The sequence below is a fragment of the Olea europaea genome, chromosome 15 (genome assembly GCF_002742605.1).
Source record: "Olea europaea var. sylvestris chromosome 15, O_europaea_v1, whole genome shotgun sequence".
Classification (NCBI taxonomy): Eukaryota; Viridiplantae; Streptophyta; class Magnoliopsida; order Lamiales; family Oleaceae; genus Olea; species Olea europaea.
This window is the reverse complement of record NC_036251.1, coordinates 2,943,706-2,956,006: the sequence shown is the minus strand read 5'-3', so window position 1 is coordinate 2,956,006 and position 12,301 is coordinate 2,943,706. Positions and strand designations below refer to the sequence as shown.

At 33.6% G+C, this 12,301-nt stretch overlaps 1 protein-coding gene across 1 annotated transcript; it reads left to right on the top strand.

The window, feature by feature from the left end:
• Nucleotides 1-8,284: 8,284 nt before the first annotated feature.
• Nucleotides 8,285-10,037, top strand: LOC111409839. The gene is made up of 2 exons (XM_023039921.1): nt 8,285-9,065; nt 9,247-10,037. Exons 1-2 carry the CDS (start codon nt 8,703-8,705, stop codon nt 9,841-9,843), a joined length of 960 nt encoding a protein of 319 aa, XP_022895689.1. The 5' UTR covers nt 8,285-8,702; the 3' UTR covers nt 9,844-10,037.
• Nucleotides 10,038-12,301: the final 2,264 nt, after the last annotated feature.

The window sequence follows — 12,301 nt, the reverse complement described above, 5'->3', positions numbered from 1 at the left end:
AGTAAGTTTCAATTGGAATACTCTCGTATCATTGGCAGTTTAATGTATGTCATGAATTGCACTCGACCTGATATTGCCTATTCAATTAGTAGGCTAAGTCGATATACAAGTAATGCAAGCACTGATCATTGGAAGGCTATTGTTAGAATTTTAGGGTATTTAAAACATACCCAAAATTTTGGATTGCACTACTCCAGATATCCAGCAGTACTTGAAGGATACTGTGATGCAAATTGGATATCAGATACTAAAGACTCCAAATCAACAAGTGGATATGTCTTTACACTTGGAGGTGCTACAATATCATGGAAATCTTCAAAACAGACATGTATAGCTAGATCAATAATGGAATCTGAATTCATTGCATTAGACAAAACAGGAGAAGAAGCCGAATGGCTACGAAACTTTCTAGAAGATATTCCATGTTGGATAAAACATGTGCCTGCTATATGTATCCATTGCTATAGTCAATCAGCAATTGGAAGGGCACAAAATGCAATGTACAACGGTAAATCTCGACATATAAGTCGTAGACACAATACTGTTAGACAATTGCTCTCTACAGGCATTATCTCTATAGAGTATGTGAAATCGAAAGAGAATATCGCGGATCCGCTAACTAAAAGTTTAACAAGAGAGCAAGTTGAAAGTTCATCGAAGGGGATGGGATTAAAACTAATAAAATAATCAAAAGTTTTCATGGTGGCAACCCAACCTAATTGACTAGAGATCCCAAGATCTAGGTTCAATGGGACAACCGAACTGTGAAAAACTTAGTATGCACTGGGAAGATCTTACTTCTACCCATTCCTATGATGAGCCAGTGCCCAGCTGCCGCGAAATAGGTTAAGATACGCTTTTAATGATTTCTATATCTTAATTTGTTCAAGTGGAGTATAGCAGAATACTCTTTATGGAAATCACCTATGTGAGTGAGAAGGGGCCGCTTCTAAGAGAATTAGGTGAAGATGAATTCTCTAAAAACCACTCATGAACCAGGAGGTGTCCAAGGCCAAAATGGACACAAACGTGAGAACCAACTGTATTTGAAGAAAAACTGTGTGACTTCTATTGTCTAGGTTTCCATAAACGACTGACTGTTCAAAGCAACTTCTACTGATTGGCTAAGGAATTCCGATAGATTTTACTAGGAAAAGTTCAAAGTCATTGACTACTTATCCCGATGCAGTCTTCTTCAATTTTTTCTTTGAAAAACATATCAGATATTATCATTTGGAATAAAAGCCAACATATTTCATTCATGTGGGGGATTGTTGGAAAAAATGGTTAATGGGTCAACTTTGAGCCCAAATTTCAGTGGGACCCACCTTTTAAATAATACGGGACCTAGTATATTCACGTTCTACTCCGCGAGATGATTAACGTGATATATTTATTTATCGAAAACCATTTAAAATTGAATGAAATATTAAGTGTTAAAGTAACCCACATAAACTAAGGATTATGGAAGATCCTGTTGATTAATCATTACATTCAGGTGCGCGCGTGTGGGTTTATGACCGAACCCAATAGGATATAGGTCTTCCCCCTTCCAAATACTATTGGTTCCCCTTGGGGCCCAAACCCAATTCCAAACTTCTACCTTATAAACCAAACCAAAGTTTCCTAACTTTCCTATGTGGGATAAGTGTTTGGCAAATCAAATTCTTCCATAATCCTTAGTTTATGTGGGTTACTTTAACACTTAATATTTCATTCAATTTTAAATGGTTTTCGATAAATAAATATATCACGTTAATCATCTCGCGGAGTAGAACGTGAATATGCTAGGTCCCGTATTATTTAAAAGGTGGGTCCCACTGAAATTTGGGCTCAAAGTTGACCTATTAACCATTTTGCAAGTGTCAAACCTAAGCCTAAGTGTGATGTGCCTTTAAAGCACCCAAGTAACCACTTCATTGCTTTCCAACATTCAAGTCTTGGATTGGCCATAAATCTGCATAGTATACTTATAGCATGGGATACATTTGCTACACTCCATGGTGTATATTCATGAAAATATCTTTTGAATTAAAACCATCGCAAGTATACAATTTGTTAACAAGTAATAAAGTAGAATTGAGTTCAAATATCGTCCCACAAAGATTAATTTAGTTCGATTTTAATTATGATGACCTTAACCGAAACAAGAATAATAAGTTACGTTTGTTTGTAATGAAAGTATAACTAAAATAAACTAGTTATACAATTATGAGTGAATAAACTAAATTAAATGCAAATTAATGTGTTTTGATGAATGACCAGTGCACTAAGATCCCGAGTTGTTATGCAATAATTCTTTTTAACCTTAGTTCTTAACTTTGACAATGCGATTGAATTTTGAAGAATCAATGTTCATATTTTATTCAATAATATCTGTCGAATAATGTAAAATCTACTCTTATATATGACTCGACTATATTGCTATGACCAATGTGAACACACAAGAGTGTGAATTTTTATGAACACTTAAAGATTCACATATAATATTACGGTATATTCTTATTCCCTATCGGATGCTATGACATTTTACACCATATTGAGCCTATTTTCCCTTTTTTCGAATACGTAAAATAAGCAATCAAATTCATACAACTACCATGCATTATAATTGTGGAGAAAAAATGATCATGTAAGCCATTCAAAATTTAAAAGCATGTTTTCAATGTCAAATATGTAAAACTAAAGATTAAAAACTCATATTACAAAGTTCTTCGTTCTCCGAGCACAAAGAAATCTAGTTTAGCATGTTGTGAAGAAAGCATTAGATATAAAAGTTGTTCATCACCCGAAAATTCTTGAATTCAATCTCGATGTTTTTGACTCTTGATGTGTTCTTTGTCTCCTTTTGCAATTAATTCTCCAAGCCCTAATTATGTGTTGAGAGCTGGTATTATAGTATTCTCCAAGAAGTCCCAAAAATCCCTAAAATTCATGCAAAATCGACCCAATAAAAAGTTTCCTTGTTGGATTGAAATTCTGAACAAAAACCAATTTTTTCGCCACAATTGACCTAGGCAATCTCCCAAGCAAAACCCGAGTTATCGCCCAAGCATCCCTTTCGGCCTCGGTAATTGGTTTTGACCTCTCATCCAACATAATTGGACAGTCGCACAATTACGTCGACTTTCAAATTTTGCACTTTAACCTCTGAATTCAATTCTTGATTATTTTAAATCCTTTTCTCTTGCAATTATAATCCTTCAACTTCTAATTTCATCCAATTGAACCCTAACATCTTTAATCTTCATTTTATGATCCAAATCAACTATTGAAATGTTTTAATTTAGCTCTCATATTTGGGATTTCACCGTTTTTCTTTTCCAATCGCTTAGAAACAAATATATCACTAAAATAAATGAAATTTGTAATACCTTAATTTAAAAAAAAATACAAAAAGAAGCAAAAAGGAAAAAAGAAAAGTCAAAGATGTCACACCAAAAAAAAAAAAAAAAAAAAAAATGTCACACAAAAAAAAAAAAAAAAAAAAGGTCCCCCAAAAAAAAAAAAAAAAAAGAAAAAAGGAAAAAAAAAAAGTCAAAGATGTCACACCAAAAAAAAAAAAAAAAAAGAAAAAAGGAAAAAAAAAAAGTCAAAGATGTCACACCAAAAAAAAAAAAAAAAAAAAGAATTGGCAAGCGGTGGACATTCACCAAAGTCATCCAAATCCATTCCCATTTATATATATATTAACCAAACCCATTTTCCATATTAAAACACACACAAATACACAGTGAAGAAAAGAAAACGTGCAGAGAGGAAAGAAAGAGAAGAGAGAACAAAAGAAAGAGGGAAAAAAAAAAGGAAAGGAAGAGAAAAAAAAAGTTCGCCTATGTTGTTAAAAAATAAGTGGTCTACACGATTAGGCTTGAATTCTTCAATTTTGAAAGGTAAGTAAAAAGTTACTTATTGTTAAATTATGTTTGATTTTATAGTTGTTAGATTGTTAGACTAAATTCAATTTTATTTAAGGGATTAAGTATAATAAACTATAAAATTGAGTAAAGTGAAAGAAAGATTAGTTTTAGTAATTATAGAGACTGTGGAAATCGCTTAAACATGAAATGCTTAAGTTTGAGTATCGCTTATTTAATTATTGAAATTACTTAAACTAATTAATTGTTGATTTGAAAAATATATCATATTCCAAACGACGATACGAATATCAGGACAATTTACCAATCGGGTTGATTTTGTGAACATAGTACTACTGTGAGTGGAAAAATATAAATATTTTTAAAGTATTTATAATTAAGTCTATTATCAAAGTATGTGCAATTATATGCAATTATGTGTTCGACTATATGGTTATTAAAGAAATGTCTTTTATTATATTACATGTGGGATTTCAAAGATTATTTGTGGTACATTTATGACTTGGTATGTGAGACATATGTAATATTGAGGTCGGCCAAAAAAGTACCTATGATTATATATTTCTTCTATCCACAGAGGGGTCTTGGCCTTATTCTATCCTACACGGAGGGTCTTGACCTAACATTGGTCTTGATCGTGTACATATAATTTACAGAGGGGCCTTGGTCGTGTTCTACAATTGATTATGAGAGGTCTTTGAGATCGACTTTCGTTCACGGAGGGGGCCAAAGGCCCGTGGCAAAAGTTCTTAACCCGAGAGGTGGATTACGTATTTCAGTCAGATGGTACATTTTTGGTAGATTTTTCAGCACGTTTGATGTGATGAAATTATAGCATGGTTATCAGTTGATGTTCATATTATGATATTAAGATAATATTTTACGTCCTTATGTGAACATTTCACTTTTGGTTACAATTATATGATATTATCTTCTGAATTATTAAATGATGTGAACTCCATTTTTGATAGAAATGTAAAATTGAAAAAGTATAATTATTTTCGAACTTCTCCACTCACTGAGCTATCAACTCATATGTTTTCTCACGATTTTTCCTACAAGTGGAAATTGATCATTTTTAGGTGGAAGAGCCTAATGATTTCGGAATAAGAGCCGCACGACATGTTGAATATTATAACTCATTGATGAAGCACGAGGTAAATATTTTGGGCTCATCGTATTATGTTTACGTAAGCATTTGATTTTGTTGCATTTTTTGAAATAACTCATAGTTAACCTTAGTGATAGATTTGACATTTAGTCAGCATCTATCATCAGCGCATCTCACGTTTCGGATCCACTAGAGTAATTCGGGACGGTCGTGTCAAAATTCAACCCAAGTCAAATAAAAATCAACATTTCCACTACATAAAGACTTGATTATATGGTCCGAATAAGTGCACAAAATGAACTTATCAGTATACATCATAGAGTGCACAGCATTTGCATATGATACTTTATCCATATGCTTAATGTATGATTCGTCTACATTACATTGTTCCTTAATTTGAAATTACTGGCTAAAATTAAAACAACTGATTTTGACTTGTTCATAGAGAATTATGATAAAACATTTCCAATATATGTAGGTTTTTTCAAAATCAGCACATGCTTTGACCTTTTTCTATAAGCAAACAGCATATCTCAAAGGAATGAAGATCAAGGCAACAGAGAGCTTTTATACTCTTGTTGCAAGTTATTGATCAATCCATCTGATCCAACATTCCAGAGCAACTCACGACTTTGTGGAACTATTGAGTAGCAGAATACGAAAGTCGCGTTACATCAAAGCAGCAACTTTAAACATGGATCCTGGTTTTGGGCTAAGGGATATGAAGTTATTAGGCGATTATGCATTTGTTTGGGTCAAGGCCCATTCTCATCATTGTTGTGGGATGCTAGCATCACAGCCCAACAAACTTAGATCTCAGAAAGTGAATTGAGGGAACCTTAAGATTTTCCCTGCTAGTTTTCATAGAAATTACTTGTGCACTCAAGATTTTGCTAAATTCTTGTAAAAGAATTAAGCATTGTTGAGTAAGGTCAAAATTTTCATAATTCCTAGTCCTTGTGTTTGAGTGTACCACTGGTTATATAGTATCTTCTTTTTTTATTCTCTACAGCACAATGCAAACCTGAAAGTCCTTCAAGTCAACCCCACTTATGATGGAATATCAAGTGATGTGTTCTCACAAAAGTAGATTATTTTCCATAGATCATAATTTGCAGAAAAAAAGGCATTTATAGGCTCAATTCTTATTCTTGGTATATTTAAAGTCGACCGCATAAATAATTTTTCACCACTTTATACTTTTTATCACTAGAAACAGTGAAAAAAAATTCAGTCCGATACACCTAATTATGCTGCCCAACACGAAATTGAAAGATAGGACGTCTGAGCAAAGCTTTGCACACATCTCTTTGTTGACACGATCTACCAATAGAGCATGTAGAAATGTTTATCATAAAGATGCCCATTAAAGGGTCACTTTGGTTGGTGAAAACTGAAATCTTTTCTAGTTTTCTTTTGCAATCCCATCTGATAAGATTTGATTGATGGCCAGTCTGTGAAATTGCAGCATTATAAGGTTTATTATGGTGATCAATCCCTTCATGTTTCCATGCTAAAATTTCGAGTCAAACAATGTTATGGTCACCTAGGAGAACTCGAAGCACTTTCCTGAACCAAATGGGACCCAAACCAGTTGCTTTTGGAATATGTGGAGTGTGGCTTTTCCCTCATGCATCCACTCACAAAAAATGAACACAAGTCCTTGATGTTGGATATCTATTCTGCTGTACTATGTCCCTCCGGAGGTGTTCAAAGAATCCTCTCATTTCTTCCACTTTGTTTCGAAGAGTAATTTGGACCACATTACATCATGGAACACAATATTTTTCGTAGTGAAGAAAGGCACGCTTGTTGGTGAAAAGTCAATTAATCTAGTCATGAGACCTTCTAAGTACAAAAAAGGTTAAAAATTTATTCGACTATTCAGTTCGAGGAGGACATAAGAGTGCACAACATACCAACCTAGTCAAATCTTCGCTAATGCAACACACTCGACTCTAGCCTAGTCACTTAGAAACAGCTCAGTATTTAGACAAATAAGATGATCACTTAATGCCTAGTAAAATGTCGTCTTACCACTTTTAAATCACTACTAATCTAGTCATGGCTGCAACTTTTCCTGGCTCGTTGTACTTAAAAAGAGTGATCATATTATTGCAAGAATATTGAGTACTTTAATAAGGAAAAATTTCCCAATCTGACCAGCTTCAAATTATAAAATTGACCTATAAAAAAAATACGTTCTAAATTAAAGACGCACGCTATTATGCATAAAATGTTCTTATAGTGTCTTTCGGACACGCTTGTTGCTAAATTTTAGCATCCATTTGGCAAACTTACAAATCATTCTGATCAAACTTCACGTTTAACTGTACATTCCAATGAATCCCCTAGTATTATAGACTTATTCACCACTCATTTCTATTTATTTATAGATTAAACTATTTATAAATTCTTCCCAAAAGAAGGCTAGTATTATCGTTGCTGAACTTGGTTTTAACGATGTTACTAATATATGTCTTCAGCAGGGCTTTGTGGGTGCAATATAAAAATGATATGGTTTATCAGAACTGAAAAACCAAAAGGTCAAAAGCAGGTTTGATGCAATTAAAAAGAAATACGAATTTCGGATTATATGCCTAAAAGCGCAAATCAGAACGGAGGAGGAGAATAAGAGCATAGATATTCAAGAAATGAGATGGCTTTTCCTTTCCTCTTTTTATTTGTAGAGATACTTTTGGGAGGATTAACATGTTTAGGGAATCATTATCTTCTTCTTATCCTCGCGTATATTTAGAACATAGGACTATGTAAAATTATTAAAGAATTGAAACGCATCAAATATTTTCTAGCCATACATCTTCATATTTCAAGAAACCTTGCCATTTCCTCCCCTTTCAAGTAATAAAAAAAAAAAAAAAAAATTTTGAATGACATACTAAAAGGCATCAATAATCTTTGAGAAAACTTAAGAAAGATTGAAGACAATGACAACAAAGAATAATCTTGAGTTGATATCTGTTGTCTCGAGCTTACTGTCCCAGAATGCATTTTTTACGACATCACCTCTTTTCATGAAGACGTTGAGATGTCAGAAAATGAATTAGCATTTTTTAAGAAGTAATATACTAATGTCTCTAAAATTTATCAAGGGTTGGGTTCCAAAAATCCCTAATCAAAGTAGACAAACTTTTTGCATCCCAAAATCAAAATCTAGCTACACAGAATTAGAATCAAAAGGAATATTTTTTTTCTTTTGTTTATTATTTTTCCCAATTGTAAACTCGAGAAGCCTAAATGAAAATAAAGATTTTATAATTCCACTTTCGGTCTCTCCAACTTTGTTTCTCTCTCTTTCATGCTTGTCAAATAATGCAAATGGCAGATTCTCAATCATTCCCTCCACTCTATAGGAAACAGACATAATTGCTCGCAACAAACAAATTTTTTTACCATTTTAGAAACCTGAGCTCTCCATATATTCACTTGCTGCATACATGTACAAACAAGAGAAAGCCATTCACTCCCTTTATTCTCCACCTCCTTCTTCTGCATCTTTCACAATTTAAATATACAATTATACAGATATATAATATAGACACACGCTGGCATTGATTAAGCAGTAGCATTGGTTGGAACTTCGAAGACCGACGCAGCGGTTTTTCGAGCTTTTGCTTAGAATTCAGTTATATATATATAAATCAATCTCCATCACCTTTTCCTACTAAGATATTCAATCTTTTTTCCTATCTCCCATGATGAGTCATTCTTCCTCTAGTACTAGTGTCAGTGGTTTCTACAACTTCCTCACAAGAGAACTAAATAATCTTGACGGCCTGTTTCTTTCTCACAACTTCATGTCAATCAAGTTTCTTCAACATGTTCTATCATCACTCAGATCATTCCACTCCCAATTAACGGCTTTGGTTCATAAGTTACACTTGCCTGTCGGAGAGAAATGGCTGGATGAGTATATGGACGAAAGCTCAAGGCTTTGGGAAGCTTGTCATGTGCTGAAATCGGGAGTATCCAGTATGGAAACTTACTACTCCACTGGTGCCAATATAGCCTCTTTGCTTGATGATCATCTAGCTATAGACACACAACTTTCCCGCCAGGTTAGTGTTTTGAGAATAATCCCCCTTGTGACAGAAGTAAGAGTAACATTAGTTTTTGCTTTCAAACTGAACATGATTCAATGAGATAATGAATAAGATTCATTTTGTTTCTAATTACTACCAGTGCTAAAGATAAATGCAACAAATATCGGTTATGAAAATCTGACTACTTGTTGGACAGGTTATTCGATCAATCAATGGCTGCCAGAGGGAAATTATAGCCCTGCAAGAGGACAATAAGAGCATGGCAGAAACTAGAATGCAAACTCTATGTCTGGGATTTGATGAGAACAATGTCTTGGCAGAGTCAGAGTTCAATAAGTACAATGGTTTTCGAGGAGTTCTCTACACAATGAGAAAGGCAAGCACATTACTTCTTTCTATCCTACTCAGTGGTCTTGTATACTATTGGCCAGAAGTAAGCTTTTCCCAAGGAAGCTTTGAAGGAAACTCGGGATTCAGTCCAGCCTTTGTCATTTCTGCTTCTACATTGAATCAGAGAGTGATGGACGCGATAAATTGTATGGAAGGGCAGCAGGGAATCCTTCTTTATGAATTACACCAGGCAAAACAGGCCATGGATGATCTGAAAGTGGACATTGAGAGCATCCCTGAGTACGAATCAGAAGTCGATATTCAAGATAAGGTCGAAAACTTGAAGAGTTGCTTTGGAGCTTTGAAATTTGGGGCAGAAAGCATCATTGGGCAACTTGATGACTTCTTTGATGAAATAGTTGAAGGAAGGAAGCAGCTTTTGGACATATGCTCTCACAGGTAAAGAAAGGGCCCCAAAGGATGCTTGAGACAATGGGCAGTCAAGTGTAAGAAATAGTTGATGAGGATAGTTTTAAGCCTCAAGTTGTGGTAATATATGTTGTTTCACTTTCTGCTTTTTCCCCTTATGAATGTAATTTAATTTGTGTTCAACTATCTCATATGAAAGTTTAAGCTGTTACACAATAGACACGTCTTTTTATGTAGACTAAATCCAAATTTTTTTCACCGAAGGCCTGATAATCGGAACTCAAAACATTTGCTTGCGTAGAGATCATGTTGAATCGTTTCATCTAAGAGATTATGAAACTTCGAGGAGAAGCTCTCTAAGAAAACGCTCGAAAGAAATGTTGAAGGAAAGAGAATATGATTCTTTTCTTTCAAGAAAAGTAACTTTACTATCTTAACGGAAAAGAAACAAGTGGAATAATTTAGACAATCATAGCTTCAACAGAAAGCAAAATTTCCTGCAGAGAAGAACAGATTCTTGTAATGATAAATTTACAAAAAAAACAAATGCCTCTTCCTTCTATCAGAAGACTGTAGCCAAAAATTCACATAAGCAATAGCAACGATATAAATAAGAATCAAAATATGTTTGGTTATTTTTCAAAACAATTTCGAAGTTACATATTTTTATTAACAAAACTTTACATATTTTTATTAACAAAACTTACATTTTCAGGAAGTGTGTCATAACGTAGTTATAAGAAAAGTAACTTTTAAGCATATGCTGACTACATAAATTATTGTAGTCTGCCACCAAGTTTTGTTGATCGGTAGCTAGTGAGAAAAATGGATTTTTGAAACCTATGACAACAAATATGTAAAAATTGAATTATGGGATTTGGCATGAGAATCATAAATCATTACGCTCCGTCAAAAATTGAGGTCTTTATGCAAACGAAATAAGAAAAACGAGCCTGAAAATTCAAATACAATATAATATTTCGAAAACTATCATCTTATTGTATATCATGTTGGAGAAAGCAGTAATAATATAGGACAAAGAAAATTCTCATCCATCATAGCTTACTAAGTGGTGCTTAAGCTTAATGTTCCAAAAGTTGGAAGGTGCTTTTCATATCAATAGAAAAAGGATGTGATTAAACCCAAATAAAGTGAAAGGAAGAAAAAAGTGATGTTTCAAAGCTTTCATTGCAGTCTGATAGAACTCACAAGAAAATGACAGTTTCTTGATTGTAAAATGTTTGAAGGACCATTTTATTTGTTTTTTGGTCAGTGACCAAATTGTGAAACGAAGTTTTACATCCCTATGTAAAATCAGGACATAAGTTGGTACCCCAAAAGCTTTTTAATCCTAAGTTTGTTTTGCTAGGCTTTGACAGAAGATGTTATATGAACATTTGTACAAATTGCATTAATAAGACCAACATTCAGAGTGTTTTGAATGTGCATCATTAAACCCTTCGATCAATGATGGCCGGCCCAGAAATGCAAAAAGAAAAACCCTTATTTTACCTCCATGAGATTTGAAATTTTACAACAAATCTTTAAGAATCCAAGATTCTGCCACCCAGTTGTTGAACATATAATATTAATAAATATATTTCGATCCTACCTAATATCCAGTAGGTTTAGCTTTCAGATGAGATGACTCAATATGTAAAATTCTGTAAAATTCTGCATATATATTAGACCTTAGATGAAAAAATAAATTTGTCAGGAGCATAATTTGAACATAATCAACCGCCTATGGATAAGATTACAGGGCATTTTTGAATACTTCCCCAAGAGTTAATAATACCAAGTTCTTTATTATCCAATAATAAAATAACCACTTAATTAACATGGAATTTTACATCTGTCAAGAAGTTTAAAATCGCATGGATATTCATACAGTACTTAAAAAATGTGAGCAAACAGATGTTTAGCAATACTGAAGAAGCTTTTCTTTAAAAAAATGTTTAAGAAACTTAGAAAAGTTGTGGTGAGACATGCATGAATAGCACCTAAGCTGCCCATAAAAAGTGCATGTTGATTTCACTTTATTGATGGGTGGATTTTCGTACTATTATATCTCATGCAGTTTCATGTTAGATTCTTCTTAGTTGTAATAGTAAATGACTAATGATTTCTGTTGTGAAACAATGATGGAAAAGTGGGAGAAGGACAATATGAGAGAGGAAGGGGGGTCGGAGAGAGAGTGATAAAGGGATTCTTTATAATGATTCTAGGGGCTTGCAAAAATTTATTTAAAAAAATTGTGAAGAAGCTTTTGTCTGATTCTAGTTTAGTTGGAATGGGAAGTAATGGCATTGTGTTTTCCCTGTTGCTGATGATGATAGAAACCTTGTCAAAGTGCATATAGGATATGTGCATGAGTATAAATTCTAGTTACCAGATCTGACATCCGCCCTGTTCCCTACGGCCTATTGTCTTTCCTTTTTTTTTTTTTTTTTTTTTTTTTTTTTTTTTTTTTTTTTTTTTTTTCCACCCTC

Bases quoted from the DNA above. Each gene is read 5' to 3' on its own strand.
- LOC111409839 (XM_023039921.1), top strand. From the start codon at position 8,703: ATGATGAGTCATTCTTCCTCTAGTACTAGTGTCAGTGGTTTCTACAAC. The intron at 9,066-9,246 runs GTTAGTGTTTTG...CTTGTTGGACAG, and splicing joins ACACACAACTTTCCCGCCAG to GTTATTCGATCAATCAATGG.